At 33.8% G+C, this 16,931-nt stretch overlaps 1 protein-coding gene across 1 annotated transcript; it reads right to left on the bottom strand.

Moving 5' to 3' along the window:
* Positions 1–225: 225 nt before the first annotated feature.
* LOC149497578 (uncharacterized) lies at positions 226–16,621 on the bottom strand (the record flags this gene model as incomplete). Its single annotated transcript, XM_089719330.1, is given in 10 exon segments — positions 226–314; positions 652–759; positions 1,874–1,976; positions 7,626–7,712; positions 8,207–8,330; positions 8,424–8,515; positions 8,619–8,680; positions 11,666–11,763; positions 15,764–15,914; positions 16,493–16,621. Coding segments are annotated over 10 exon segments (975 nt in total), but the record flags the coding sequence as incomplete, so codon positions are not given.
* Between the last annotated feature and the right edge of the window lie 310 nt (positions 16,622–16,931).

The raw sequence follows: 16,931 nt of genomic DNA, 5'->3' as shown, positions 1-16,931 counted from the left end.
CACAAGCTTAGCATGCTAATTTAATATTAATTTTATTTAATAATTGCATTGCTATTTAAATAATGTGCATTAATGTTGATTTATAATTTCAATCCCACATAATATATGTTTTTTGTAAAATGATTTCCATAAACATCAAATAAAATATTTTTTAAATAACTTTTTTTATAAAATAATTACATTAAAATTAAAATTAATTGAAAAGAAAGAAAGAGACAAACATACTGGTTTAAAATTCTCATGGCTGCACACCATGTTTGTAACCCCTTGAACATGCCAATAAGCACCGCAAAATGCCCTATCACATCCCAAACCTGCAAGAGAAGAAATTACAAAGCTTTGATAACTCCAATGATCTAGCTCGCTATAGGTGCTGGCCTCTATCAAATTTATACTCACAAAAGTAAACCAAATTCAGTCTATCAGAAAACTTTTCCTGTAACTGAACATTACCACTATTAAACTTGAAACATAAGTTTGAAACAGAAATGTAGCCTTAGCCTACTTTCGAGAAATTGTTTAAATGTTAAAATCCAACCAAGACCTTATCATTATTAGGGCTTTCTTGTTAAAAGTGTTCTAAATAGCATAGCAAAGACAAAAAGCTGAGACTACAGCACAAAATAATCAAAACATAATCCTGGCACATACAGTGTTGTGGCACACCAATTTCTATTCTGGAAGGCATCATTCCTCCACAAGCATGACATTGCAAATGAACAGTGTCCTGGCTGCAGCGAAAGCCACTATATTCAGCCCCTGATTATTGTAAATGAAATGTTTAAATAAAGGTTGATCTACATTTAGATAATAAAAGATCAAAACTTACAATAAGAAACAACAAAGGCTACTTTCACTTTCCTGCATGTGTGTGTTTTATCATGTAAACATCTCTATTTTTCTCATCTCTTAATGATCAGTAATTTGTAGTAGCATATGAAAACAATGAATTTTTTATGAAAACAATGAATTTTAATAGGCAACTTTTTTCACTTAAACTCAATGTATTTAAAGTTACGAATTTTATCATTCATTATAAAAACATTATAGCATATTTAGTGAAAAAATATTTTTTGTTCATGTATTTTCATCAATAGGGACACATATATATACATATACAGGATACTATAAACCTATTAGGAATCTAACTCCTAATAGAACTCTATTTACAACTAGTCCTTAACATCCAAAATAAATATCAACATGAGATTACAACATAATTGATCCATTAAAAATTTTAATTTATCTTTTTTGGATTGTTACAAAAATACCATGTGAACACAAAGTGTAACATGATCAAGCATCAGACAATGCAATCCAGTAATAAAGTAGCACAAAAAAATAAAGCCTTGTTTTTTTAAGGAAAAATAAGAGTTAACCCCATACGTATTAATCTTTGCAGATGTTCCAAACATCCAACATCAGCTCAAGAATCCTCATGTTATAATCATAACAGGGCAATCAGGAAACAAATGACCATTAGAATTAAAGGATTTTCAACCTTGTTGAGTTATGGTGTAGACAAGGATGGCAAGGACATGGCCAGAAAGAGAATACATAAAGGGAGTGTCATAATATGTTATGAATAAAACATGCAAATAACAGAGAAAGTTTGTTCATGTTCTTTCCTTCTCTTCAATTCAACTCTAATTCCTATGAGAATGAAAATGGAACCTCTAGTCATCCTCAGCAAAGATGACTCGAGCCTAGTGGCAACATTTCCCCCTTTGACAATAGGATTTAAACATCCTAATGCCAAACAACATTGGGATGGTATAGTAATTTCCTTCCTAGATTACTAATGGGAAAGAAACACAGCCAGTATGAATAAAATCGTATTGAAAAAATAAAATGATAAGCAAGTAATGTTTACCACACTGAGGGCACGGGAACTCTACGGAGTCTACAACATCACTTTCCACCTCCAATACTGAATGGTCCCTCTTTCGATTGATATGCTTACCACTTTGAATGACCTAATATACATCACGAGCAAAAATCACACATGTATTGGATCTTTCATTCTCCAAAAGACCTAAAATGAAGTGGAAGGCATCATTTATGCTACTACACAAAGTAAAAACATAAAACTGGAACCTGAAGAAATCAAAAGAATGACAATAAAGCAACAGCACAATGCAAAAGCAACTCCATCAATTGATAGGTCAAAAGAAAAACTATTGCAAGATAGATCTTCAGCACATCTTTAAGACAAGATAATATTCAATTAATAAAGAGCTTGTCACATGATATCAGGGTGATAATATTGGGTATAAGTGGAAAGCTAAGCCTCAATTTTTTCTTATTCCCAAACATTAGCTATAAGAAGCCAATCAAATCTTTCCCACAGTTGAGTTTAAGAACAGATTTGGAAAAATATTTTTTCTGTATTTCTTATGTGTTCAATGTGATTCATACATCCTATTTACACACAATCATCTCAATCTGAATAGGAAAAGTAATCTAATTCTAAATAGGGAAAAACAAATAAGGCAAGAATAATTCTCTCCTAAATAGTCTATATACAAGTCAACACTCCCCCTCAAGTTGGTGCATAGATATTGCACATGCCCAACTTGCACACCAAGTTATGGAATCGTTTGTTTTTAAGCCCTTTAGTGAGAACATCACAATCTGATTATCCGAAGTCACATGGATAAGCTTCAAAACACCTTGGTTGACTTTTTCTTTTATGAAATGTCTATCAATCTGTGCTTTGTCCTGTCATGTTGAACTGGATTTTGAGCAATATTAATTGCCGCTTTGTTATCACAAAACAAAGTTGAATCTTCTCCTTTCGACATTCGCAGTTCTTCCATTATCTTCCTTAGCCATAACAGTTCGCAAACTCCTTGAGCCATAGCTCTATATTCCGCTTCTGCACTCGAACGTGCTACCACAGTCTTCTTTTTACTTCTCCAAGTAACTAGGTTTCCTCCATCAAAGGTACAATAACTAGAGGTTGATCTCCTATCATTTGGAGATCTAGGCCAGTCAGCATCAGTAAACGCTTCAGTTTTTAGATGACCATGCTCAAAGAAAAGTAGACGTCTTTCAAGTGCAGATTTTAGATATCTTAAAATGCGAAAGACAGCTTCAAGATGAAAACTACGAGGATCATGCATATATTGACTAACTAGACTTACAGCATATGCTATATCAGGCTTAGCATGTGAGAGATAAATCAATCTGCCACCCAATCTTTGATATTGACCCAAATCAACCGAGTCTCCCATTTATGCTTGTAATTTGTGATTAACTTCTATGGGAGAATCAGCTCATTTACAACCCAAAATGTAAGTTTCTTTTAAGAGATCCAGGATATATTTCCTTTGAGAGTGAAAGATCCCTTTATCCGATCTAGTAACTTCTATACCCAGAAAATATCTCAAATCTCCCAAGTCCTTAATCTCAAACTCTTGAGCCAACAACTTCTTTAAGTGAATAATCTCCTCTTCATCATTTCCAGTCACAACCATATCATCAACATAGACAATTAGTACTGTGATCTTAACATTATAGTGTCTAATAAATAAAGTATGATCAGCATTACTTTGAGAATAGCCGAAGGAAATCAAGGACTTACTGAATCTATCAAACCATGCTCTAGGTGACTGTTTCAACCTATACAATGCTTTCTTCAATCTGCAAATTTTACCTTTGGTTTTCTCATCATTAAAGCCTGGAGGAATATCCATGTATACTTCTTCTTCTATATCACCATGCAAAAAAAGCATTTTTTTTTACATCAAATTGATGCAGGCCCCAATCCAAGTTGGCTGCACAGGACAACAAGACTCTAATTGTATTTATCTTTGCAATTGGGGCAAAAGTCTCCACATAGTTCACTCCATATGTCTGAATAAATCCCTTAGCCACCAATCTGGCTTTGTATCTTTCAACGGTGCCATTTGCCCTGTGTTTTACTGTGAATACCCATTTGCATCCCACTGGTTTCTTCCCTAATGAAGGGGTGACAAGTTCCCAAGTTTCATATTTTTTCCAAAGCTTTCATCTCCTCCACCATTACCGCTTTCCATTTTGGATCTCGATATGCTTCCTGCTAATTCTGTGGAATAGAAACAGACAACACAAAGGCTCTATATGACGGTGATAAGTCGTAAGAAACAAATTGGGATATAGGATGTTTGATACAAGTTCTAACCCCTTCTCTAAGAGCAATGGGAAGATCAACATCATCAACTACAGGATTAGAATCAGAAATATTCACAGAAGAAATTGCATCAGAATTAGAACTAGGAGTTATAGAGGACTCAACCACATGGATTTTCAGGAGCTGATTGCAGAGATGACATGTGTATCATGCGTGATGGCATTAACCTTCTCTCTTCGACTGTACCTTTTTTAATCTGACCTATCAAGTCTACCCTTTATAGGTTCTCGCTCATCAATAGTGTTCATATTCACAAATTGTTTAGGAACAGATATGGACATAGGAGCTAAAGGAGCCTCCTCTTCTATCCTAATCTCCTCCTGAAGAGGAGTTTGAGAGAAATAAGGCTCAAACTCAGACTCTCTAAAGGCCACATCCATACTCCCAAAGTATTTTCGAGATGGGGGATGATAACATCTATACCCCTTTTGGGTGGTAGAGTAACCTACAAACACACATTTCAGAGCTCTAAGTTCCAACTTGCCTCCATGCCCACGATGAACAAAACAAACACAACCAAATACTTTTGGAGGAACAATATATGAAGTATTACCCTGTAAAGCAGCTATAGGGCTTTTGAAATTGAGTGTCCTAAGAGGCATTCTATTAATAAGATAAGCTGCACTGAGCACTGCATCTCCCCAGTAAGTCTTAGTACATTCATGGTGAATAAAAGGGATCTAGCTACTTCAAGTAAATGTCTATTTTTCCTTTCAGACACCATTTTGAGCACTAGTATTTACACAACTAGTTTGATGAATGATTCCATTAAAGTCTAAATAAGCCTGAAACATGCTATTCATATACTATGTTCCATTATCAGTTCTCAAACTTTTGACCTTTGCATTAAACTGTGTACTAATCATGTTATGAAAAGACTTAAAGCAAGAAAACACTTCGGTTTTTGCTTTTAGCAAGTAAACCCAAGTTAATCTAGTACAACAATCTATAAAGGTAACAAACCATTTATAACCAGATAATGAAACAGTAGAAGTAGGACCCCATACATCAAAATGAATAGTCATGAAAGGAATTGAACTTCTATTATTATGGGAAACATAAGAACTTCTTGTGTGTTTAGTAAGTTCACAACTATCACAAACTAAAGACTCTAACTAGCAATGCTCAAAAGACTAGGATATAATCTCTTTAGGACTACAAAAGATGGATGCCCTAATCACCTATGCCACATAATTATTTCTTGACTAGGATTACTATGATTTCCTAATAGGGCTCAAGTAATACAAGGAACCAAAGAACTGCAAGCCTTTTCGAGAAGATATAGGCCATCATGCAATCTACCAAAGCCAATCAGTTTCCCTGTTCTCAGATCCTGCAAAACACAATGAGTGGGAAAAAATTCAACTTTGCAATTGAGGACTTTTGTAATGGCACTAACAGATAAAAGGTTTACAAGAAAACTGGGTATGTGAAAGACAGAAGTTAAATCAATGGTGGATGTGCACTTAATAGAACTCAGTCGGCCATGCAATTTCCAACATGATTCCTTTGTATGTCTCGGCTTTCCACAATAACCACGTGCTAAATGGTATTTATTGGATGAAATGTGGATAGTTTGTATAGGTTGAGAAGCAAGAAGCCTAGATTTCTCAAGAGCAATAGTAGTTAGCATGACGCCTCTCCGGCTTTCTTCTTGTTAAACATAAGAATATGTTTGCTGCAGTGAAGGCATAGGATCTTTCCCAAGGATTTGAATCGTATTGGATCATATTCAGTATTCAAACCTACAAGAAACTTATATATGCGTCCCTTTTCAACTTTCCTTTGATATCCTACCACATCAGCCTCACATTTGGGATGGTAATCCTCATAGTAATCAAGTTTCTGCCACAAACTAGTCAATTCAGCATAATATTGACTAACGGTCATCTCACCTTGCTTTGTTCCTTGAACTTTATTCCGAAACTCATACACATGTGCATCATTCCCATGTTGAGAATAAGTTTGGGAAACAGTCGACCAGATTTTTGCTACAGTGTCCAACATCAAATAGCCACAGTAATCAAACCTACAAGAAACTTATATATGCGTCCCTTTTCAACTTTCCTTTGATATCCTACCACATCAGCCTCACATTTGGGATGGTAATCCTCATAGTAATCAAGTTTCTGCCACAAACTAGTCAATTCAGCATAATATTGACTAACGGTCATCTCACCTTGCCTTGTTCCTTGAACTTTATTCCGAAACTCATACACATGTGCATCATTCCCATGTTGAGAATAAGTTTGGGAAACAGTCGACCAGATTTTTGCTACAGTGTCCAACATCAAATAGCCACAGGAGATCTAAGGTGGCATGGAATTTAAGCCAAGACATCATCAATGAATTTTCAGAATCCCATTTATCATAGGTTGGACTAGTTATTTCAGGCTGTGCTTTAGTTCCAGTGACATATCCTTGTATTCCCCGAGCTTTGACAAATAACAGACATGACCTTGACCAAGCAAGGTAGTTAGTACTGTCAAGCCTAACTGAACTAATTTGTAAAGAAGGATTGTCCAAAGAAGCAACCAATTTCGTTTCAATAGTTTCAATTTTTTTCAACAGGTTTATTCCCATCAACCATGACTTAGTGATTGTTGCAAGAAAAACCAACTGCTGGCAAAGTGATAGTAACACAAATAAATACCGAGATACAGATGCACAGAAGAACAAGTCACGAATCAGGCTGGGATGAAGTCAACAGAGCAAGACGAGTCTGCAAGAGTAAGTCCGACTGAGATAGGCTACCGGAAAGTGACTCACACGACGGCACATGGTGGAGAATGGCCGAATCTGTAATCGGCGCGTGAACCCACGCGCTTGCTCGAACAGTCACCGGACTTCGGGGAATGGGTCGCCAGCAGCTGGTCTTCCTTCTAGGGGTGGTGGTGTACTTTAACTACACCTAGAAAACCTCCGATAGCTTGCAACAGTCCCTGCCTTAAGAGCTCTGTTTTCGTAATTTCCAATCCCGCTCTGATACCAAGTTGAGTTCAAGAACAGATTCGGGAAAATATTGTTTCTGTATTTCTTTTGTGTTCAATGTGATTAATACATCCTATTTATACACAATCATCTCAATCTAAATAGGAAAAGTAATCTAATTCTAAATAGGGAAAAACAAATAAGGCAAGAATAATTTTCTCCTAAATAGTCTATATACAAGTCAACACCTACACATTTCAGACGAAAAAAGAGAAGGCATGCATATATGAACCAAACATGAGAACTTAAACATGCAGCTAAAAAAAAGGAAAGAAAAAAAAAAATGGATTCTACAGTGAAGCAAGCCAAAAATGGACCAAAAGTTCATGGCTCTTCTTTGTCTACTTGCAAAATGTTGGGGAAAGAGCTGCTAGTGTTAATGAACCTACTCTGCCCCTGATTTCACTTGCATAAATTCAAGATTCAGAAGAAACATAAACAAAATGGTAAAGTTACTTACGACATTTGATTTTATTGATGCATAGGAATCTAAAAGAGCAATTTCTTCATCTGACCGTTTCAGTGAAGGATCAGCTTGCAGTATATCCTAAGACAAAACAGTCAGCATCCTTATTGCGAAAAAGAAATTTCCAGTAAAAGAAAACTGTTTCACAAAATACAAAGTAAGATAAGATTAAACAAAGGGAAAGAAACCTTGCAAGATTAGTTAAAATATAGACAAACAGATAACCTTTACTGTCATCTAAAATTACAGAAGCAAGTTGCACAGAGAATTTTGACATTAATTAATAAATTATCAAGTTAGCATGCACACATTAAAGGCAGAAATGAAACCAGACAGAATGTGTGTGGAACACCTACTCCAATGAGAGATTAAAAAAAGCAATAAAAGGATATTTTATAATACGAATTGCAAAATAATGACATATGCACCCCAATAGGTACTTAACATTGATCGTCAATCCACATACGAAAGCTTAAAAGGTAGTCCAGCTCATACAAGTGTATGTATAATGCCTTGCCAAAAAAATCAAAATGACGAGCATTTGCAAAAAAACTAAATGAAATGTATGGTATCACCTCCTCAATACTATGCAGAAAGTGATTTCTACTGACAAATTTTACAGCTGCTCTACACTGAGGACAAAGCACGGCTGAACGTTTCTTCTGTGACCTCCTTAGCCACTCTGAGAAGCATCCATTACTGCATTACATAGAACACCAGATTGAAATCAACAATACTGAAACAACAATGTTATTGCTAGGAAAGAGAAACAAAAGCAAATAAATCACATACCAGAAGTTATGGAGGCAAGGAGTAACACTGACAACATCATGCCATACGTTTAAACAAATGCTACATTTTACATGCTCAGCATCTATACAGACCTGATGAAGAAAAAGGAAAGAAAAAACAGGGATCAGCATATTGTAGAAGAAAATGACACAGAATTTAGCATTAAAGTATGCCAGATAAAATTGCATAATTCACCTTTAACCGCTGAGTGCGGGATTCTTGAGGAGGCATTACTTTAAATCTGTAGCACAAGTATCCTACAAATACAAACGATTGCATTTCAGAAAAAGAACATTTAAATTTAAAATTTTTAAAAACAAAAGGAAAAGAAATTTCCACTGACTAATGGTCCCTCTTGCAAGCATATCTCATGCCTCTACAAATTGTCAACTGTACAAATGAACTATCTCACAATTCAAAAAGTTCAACATCAACAGTAGGATCATGGTCTCAACTAATTATGCTAAGTTTAGTTTCCAATCATTTGACGTCACTCATCACATTATATTTGCCTTTCTCAGTTTTAGGATTCAAACGTAACTTTCACAATTTGGAACTTTTAGTGGTTTGATTTTTTGGAATTATTTTTGAATCCTTGTTTTTCCTTTTCTCTTTTTGTCCTTGTTAAAATAGGAGAGTAAGAACACTATAAATTTTCTCTAGAAGCTAGGACTAGTACTAGTTTTTGGAGTTCAAAATTTTGAAGGTTTAGAACTATTCTGAGCCCATTAGAACCTATACTCATAATCAAGCTTTATATAATGATATTAATTTGATCCTGATAATGTTAATGTGGTATTAGACTGTATCACATTGTCTAGACTATTGTTACTATGAAATTTAAAAAAAAAAAAATTAGAAAAAACAATGGTATAAATACTCCCAACATCTATAGTAAACTCTGCTTTTCTAGTCTTGAATTGATTAGCAAAGGTAAAAGTTTGTTTTAACAGAAAACGACAAGTTTTTAAGTTGGCTGTTAATTCTACATTACGACATTAAAAAATAATCACAAAATTAGTATATTTATATATAAATTCTGAAAAGATTTTTTAAAACATTTTCTTATAAATAGTCTAGGAGCTATATTTAAATATATATAAAAAAATAAATTTAGCCTGGATAGAACTTCAAAAAAGGCCTACTAGTTATTTTTGTAAAGCAGCCTAAATATGGTGTAAGGTTTTCAAAAGAACATTAAAATTAAGGAGAAGAGGAAGGAAAAGAATTAAAAAAAGGGAGACGGAGAGAGAAAACAAAAAGACACATAACAACAGGTATACTGCCATCACTCTCCTCCTCTTAATTCTCTTATTTTCACAATATAAAAGTCATTATATCTTGCCCCATAACAGAATTTATTAGACAAAAAATCCATATCATTCTATTATAGACAAGCCAGCCATAAATGCACAAATCACAGCAACAGATCAGGGGATCCAATATTGGTGAGCCAAAATGCCTTGTAATCCAGCCAATACAGGACATTGCTTTCCATTTTCAAAATCCTGCATATTAGGGGGGCAAAGCTAGAATTTTGAATCAAGAGGGCCAAAGTAATAGATATTCTGTCAGAAAAATAAAATTATTTCTATAGAGTTAATTATTTAGATTTTGTTAATTATAAGCTAAAAACAATTTTAATAGTTATCTTATTAACATTCTTTGTATATCACACTTACAGAAACTAAAATATCATAGAATATAACAGTCTAAAGATTTGAGTGAAATTTTTTAACAACTAGATTTTAATTTTTAATTAATAATTAGAGTCTTCAATAATGAAAGATTTATACAGGGTGAAAGGCAAGTTCTTTAGAACAATAGTGAGACCTGCGATGTTGCATGTAAGTGAATGTTGGCCCTGCAGACCCAACATATTCACAAGATGAATGTTGCAAAAATATAGATGTTAAGATGAATGTGAGATCACAGAAGATTGGACAAGATTAATGACCACATCGGACAAAGATGCAAGTAGCACAAGTTGGGGATAAAACAGGAGAAGAAAGTCTGATATGGTTTGGCCATGTCCTATGTAGACTTTCATGTGCCCCGTTTGGAAGTACGATACATTTTGGTGAAGGATCTTAAAAGGGAAACGTCGACTTAAAATCACAAGGAGGAAAGTTGTCCCAAAAGACCTATTGCTACATGGTATGAGTGTGAACTAAGTCATGCATAGAGTAGAATGGAAACAAAGGATTTAAACAGCGACGCTAATTCATTTGGGATTAAAGCTTAGTTGTTATTGTAACAATAGAAGTTTTAAAAATATTAGGAACTAAATTACAATATAGCTCAAACTATTTTCACACTAAAATTTAATGAAAATTATAACTTAAATTATTAATTCCTTAACAAATAAAGGACTAAACAAATGCTTAAGGGAGTGTCCAAGGAAATCATCAAAAATTTAAACATATCTAAAGATTTGAATTTTGAAAATTTGAAGGATCAAAATTTAATAATATTTTTGGGCAATCATATAAACTTTAACATTAGTCTGCTAATTATTAAACTCTCTAGTCTTGCCATGAAAAATAAAAAGAATAAAGAAAATCTGTACACAAAATAGGGTTTGGTACCAATAAAAGATACATAATTTTTAGAGACCCAAATGTCAAAATCAAATTTGCTATTTCATTATTGTTCCTTTTTTTCAGCCTTTCCTCTTGCTATAATATTTGAATTAAAAAAGGCAAGAATTTTAGGTTTATGTTTTATTTTACACTTGTTAGCACACGCTAAAGGAGGTCAGGTGCTATTATGTAAGGGAGGTGCAAAATTAATTTCTACCATAAAAATATTTTTTTTTCTACACTAATATTTTGTCTTTCTACACAGCCAACATCTCTGAATTTTTTATGCATTTAACTTTCAAAGAACAACCATATGCTCAACCAGTCATTGATTGAAATTATTCTATCACTAAGAAAATGCAGCTTCAATTGTTTTCTTTGCCTCACTTGAGGAAATCTATTCCTCTAAGTAACTGAGTAGGTGTTTGGGATTTAAAAATTTAAAAAGAAAAGGTAAACAATTTGGGAAGGAGTAACACAGTATCAAAAAGATACAAGAATCTTAATTGGCAATGTTAAAATTACTGAATAGCAGCTAACATCCATACAAGTTCTAATATGACCAGCATATTGCACCAATTACTGCTCTTACTCAAGGAAATTCATAATTAGAAAAAAAAAAAAAAAAAAAAAAGAAAAAAGAGAGCAGTGAAGACTAACCTTCTTTATCTGGGCCACTAATAATTTCACTTCCACAATTGATAATAACATCATCTTCATTTTGGATTACAGCCCCATCAACAATTATTGCACTGGAACTATATCAGCAAAAATTAATTAAAAAAAAAAAAGAGAGGAGGTGAAGTTATGATATTTCCTGTGGACTGAGAATGCATACAATTGTTCAAGGGTTACAAAATAAACAATAATCTCGTTAACTTGTTTCAAAAAGATGTACTTGCAAAGGAGAGTGCAATTAGCAAGCAACTATATGTCCACAAGCAACAAATATATATGGAAAAGAGACACCAGCAGTGTTGAATTTAGTGTGTGTGTGTGTGTGTGTGTGTGTGTGTGTGTGTATATATATATATATATAGAGAGAGAGAGAGAGAGAGAGGAAGGGAGAGACCTCGCACACAAGGTGCCAACAGGAAACCAAAACAATAGAAGATGAAAACCTGAAAAGAAGCTGCTTATATTAGCATTTTAACTTCTTCATTTGATACTGCCATTCAAAAGACCTACAACTTCTATCCTAAACACCCTATGCTAAATGTGGCAGCACTCGTAGCGTCTGGCAACCAGACACACAACTTATGCCCGTGGCTGTCCGACACAATATATGATTGACCTCTTGCAAATTACCATCACCATGTCCCCCTAAATATTATATTACCTGCAAAATAACTATAATGTAGTATAAAGTTACCACCACCAAAATTTGTGACAGTATGCCACAATCATGCCACCTCTAACTAAAGATATATAGACAAAGAGTAAGCAAGACTTGGGAAGCATTGATACAAACAGAAATGGCAGGTGGAGAAATCACAAGGAAAAGAACTAGCAAACTGATTCAGGGACTAACAAAAGGCAGGAAGCATGCTCGGAGAGAGAGAGAGAGAGAGAGAGAGAGAGAGAGAAGGTTAATGTTTCAATCAGATAGAAAATAGCTGATAAAAAAGGAAAGAGTAAAGGAAAAGCATTAAACCAGGCTAAGAAAGTGAAAGAGAGACAAAAACAGAACAGAAAACAAAAGGAATACGAGAAACCCATTTCAAACCTACATCCACAAGCATGTGATTTTTATAGATATATAAAGAAACTTTATTGAGAAAGAAAGAAAGAAGAATAAACCATGAAGCACAAGGAATCTTCCTATGTATCTTAATATACAACTAAGAATGAAAACATAAAACAATAGAAGGATAATGCCTCGCAATCAAGTTTGATAACATTCAAAGAGACACATCTAAAAGCGCCAGAAGCATAAGCCGCATTAGAAGACAAAAACACCATCTTGTCCCCAATAAACATGTTCTAATTTTTTAAGATCATTTTTTTTCCTTGCAAAGAACTTCACAACAGTTGGGGGAAAAAAGCACAATTCAAAGGATTTTGGCATATTTACTGCCACCAAATCATTTCCATTTCAAACCAACATAGGTATCCAAGGATTCTAAACACATTCACAGATCCTCAAAAATGATAAAAACAAGATTCAAATAATTTATCCAAGCCACTTCACAATGTGGAAAGAAGTTATAATGAACCTAAGGAATTCTTATGTCACAAACCACAGTGATTGGGAGATAAACCAGTCTTCTTTTCTGCAATTGGTCATTAGTATTCACCTTTGGAGAACAACAGACCAAACAAAAGTTTCGTGGAGTAGCAAATGCTCCCTCTGAACAGTCATTTTGGCCTTTTGGACAACCCCCTCTTCTTCACTGTGGTTCAAACCTCATTTTGCAATAATATCTAAAGGAGCCTTTTTTTAAACTGAGGAAGTAAGTATAACCTCAATGACAAACAAATGTTGAGTTTTTTATTCTTCTCTCCTCTATCAAGCATTTATTAGGAGAGCCAGAATTAGATTTGAGTCATTCCTCACCTAAGAGAAGTTCCAGCATATATAAGCTTCCCAGCAATTTTAAAATCCTGAAAAGGCATCCTAGCAACCATTTACAACATTCCATACTCCCACAAACCATTTATTTACATGACTATCTGGAACATTCCAATCGCCCATGACACCCCACCCCCAGGGTTTTTTTTCTCCTTTTTCCAACATTTGGAACTACTTTTTGACTTCAGATATTTTTTCAGCTTATTTAAACCTTAATCAATTGACAAAAATTATATTCATTTTCCCCCAATATCACAAATCCTAGAATTTAATTCCTGATATCAGGCTTTGCATAAGTTCAAAATGATTGTTGATAGCTTCACAAATTCCCAATAAATACACTCTACAATTCCACTCAATTGGGTTTTGGAGCAACTTGGTCATCAATATGGCTAGAACCATTTAGTTCAAGTGAGCCTGAGTTCAACTCAAATGCATTTGTCTGAACTCAAGCCCAAGGTCAGCCCAATTAACAAGGGCATCTTCAGTCTCCAAGACTCCTCATTTTGATAGGATCTATACAAGGCCATCTACTCCTATACAAGGCATTTTGGCAAAGAGGTCATTTCCACAACCCAAACTTAAATACTCAAACTTGAAAGGGAGAAATTTATCATTGCACCAAAGTCTCCAATTAAAATTTAGAACCTTAGACTAAACTTAATCTGAAACTCAGAATGAGCTTTGAGCCAGATAGAGGTCAAGTCATTTTTTAAGACTTTCTCATAAGTTCTACAAACCAATTATCAATTCCAAATTTCTTATAAGTGGACATTGATATGTGAATTATTAATTTAAGAGATAAAGACAATGAAGTGAAAATTATTATTCAAAGGTCTGCCTCAGCATAATATTTAAAATATTACCTAATAATCAGAAAATTAAAAGGTGTAGCTTTTCTAGGACGAAAGGAATAGGAAGTTGAAAGGCATAGATGAATATTAAGTATGCACTATAATCAATCTGTATTGTTTTCATTTCAAACTATGCATCATATAGCTTAAATCTGGTTTGAGGTGCTTAAATGGGCACAGTTACTTCAGCGCAAGCTCAAACAGACTTTTTCATACCAAAAATATCAGGTTTCAAGCTAATTCAACCAACTGATTGCCTAGTCAAAGGTATAACTCTAATTTCAAAATATTACTATGAGAAATTTATTATTGAAATTTAGCTCTTATGTAAGAAAGCTAATATGAGTACCGAGAGTATGCTTTTTTCTCACTTTGAGCAATGAAGACAACCATGGAAAAACCCCCTACCAGAGTTTTAAGACTCAAGATTGGCAACTGCCGAGATTACTCCAACATACCAATATTATTTTCAAGGAAAAAAAGAAAAAATTTGATATTATTATGGGTCAAATCAAATGCCATCATAGATTTACTTGTATTACTAAAGATAGAAGGTTTATAATAACTTCAAAATGACAAAAAGATTGAAATCTGGCAGGGATTTTAAGGTTTGGAAAATTAAAAGGTAAATCTTCAATAAATTTTGCATTTCTTTGTCACCCACAATTAGGCATTCTTTTACCTCTAATTTAGTCATTTCAAAATTATTCAATGAGTAGGTAGAGAAAAATAACATTGTAGAATGTCAAAAGACTACTCAGGATATCGAAACTAGACAAATAAAATTGTTATCTTCATGTTGTTAAATAATATGAATGAGTTTGATTGTAGTCCTCCAATAAATTCACTACAGTATAGCAATAAGTTTATAAAATACTCCCTCCATACCATTTTGTTTGCTTGTTATTCCTTTTTTTGGATATTCCAAAATGTTGCAAGATTTCTAAATTTATATATGTAAAAAATTATTTTTCCCATGATAACCTTTATAATTGTTTATTAAATGAAGTACTTTTATTAATACCTTGATGGGTTATTAAGGGTAAAAAATGGCAAAATAACTTTTGTTGACTAATTTCTTAATATGCGTGTTTTGTCAAATCATGCAAATAAATGAGACGGAGGGAGTATGTTTTTTCAGCCATTGAACACTGGATTTTCATATTTTTGCTCCAAGCCGATAAGAGTCCACTATTTGCAGAAAAGATGATCTACCAAAATTTTGTAAGGAAAATCTAATGAAGCCAGTTATTGACAATGGAAAATGTCAAATAAGCAGCAAGAATTGCAGTTCAAATAATGATTATATCCATAAACAGCTGCAAAAGGCACCTTGTATTCAGCATTATTGCAGAACGGTGACATGAATTCCTTGTTATTTTGCACCATTCATGCTTTTCAAGTGAAGAAGATGTAATTGCTGAGTTGATAACTACATCATTTGACCGTATTTCAATATCAGAATATCTCGAGTCGGATGGTACTGCAACAAGATAAAAACAAATAATCAAAACCCACCATCCCATTTCCAAAAAGTTCATTGTAGAGAAGATTTACAAAATAAATAGAATCTTAGCTAATGGCTAGCATGGGTATATTTTATGTTTAATAGAGGAAGATAGTATTCCAAAAGCCATTGAATTTACACGCTTTCACAATCAAAATTTATGAGTGCAATTGTAATTACTTGAGCAATGTAATAACGAACAACAGCATTTACCATAGAGAAGGCAAAATTTATCTAGCAACTTCTTATTAGAGTTCACCATAGAGAAACAGAAAGGCAAAAATCATTTTCCAAAATTTCGATTCTTGTTCAAACATGCACAGGCAAAAGCAAGTGAATTTAAACTTTAATTGGAAAAAGATTATAATGGAAAATCTTTGGAATTGCCTTAAAGTAAGAATCAAAAGTAAATTTTTGAAATAAAAGGAAATTAATTCTTATTTTTAATCTTGGCATCGAAAGAGACTTTCTTGGAAGACAAACAGAACATGATTACAAAAAATAATAATAAGTTGAATAATAACAATTAGATAGATTTAAGAGAAATGGGGTACCAAGCTTGGCCCAGATTTCATGAGAGGAGCAGTTCGCAGCAGAGCTTTCACCAACTTCCATAGTAGATTTTTCGTTTATGAATTTTAATTTTGAGAGAGATGGCTTCGCAGGTACTCTAACTGAATATATAGAACACAGTTTTGGAATCGCACGTGTAATCCAATTTTCACATTTTATAGTTTTACACCTGAACTTTCTCATTTTACCAATATGGCAACCTATACTTTGCGAATAACTTATTATACACCCTAACTCTTAATTTTGTAATTATTATGCACCTCTTTTGTGATTAAGAAATTCATTGAGATGTGTTTACTGTAGGCGCTGATGTGGAAAAAAAAAATAAAAATTTGGAATTAAGTTTTGTTCACTCTAATGCTATTGCGGACACTATCATCTCACTGCCGGCGATATCCTTTCGTCCATTCTTTTTCTCTT

The sequence above is a fragment of the Jatropha curcas genome, chromosome 3 (assembly GCF_041381405.1).
Source record: "Jatropha curcas cultivar XTBG-Jc1 chromosome 3, XTBG_Jcur_1.0, whole genome shotgun sequence".
In the NCBI taxonomy this organism is placed as follows: Eukaryota; Viridiplantae; Streptophyta; class Magnoliopsida; order Malpighiales; family Euphorbiaceae; genus Jatropha; species Jatropha curcas.
Note: the sequence above shows the minus strand (reverse complement) of the source record. Positions and strands in the feature narration are given on the sequence as shown.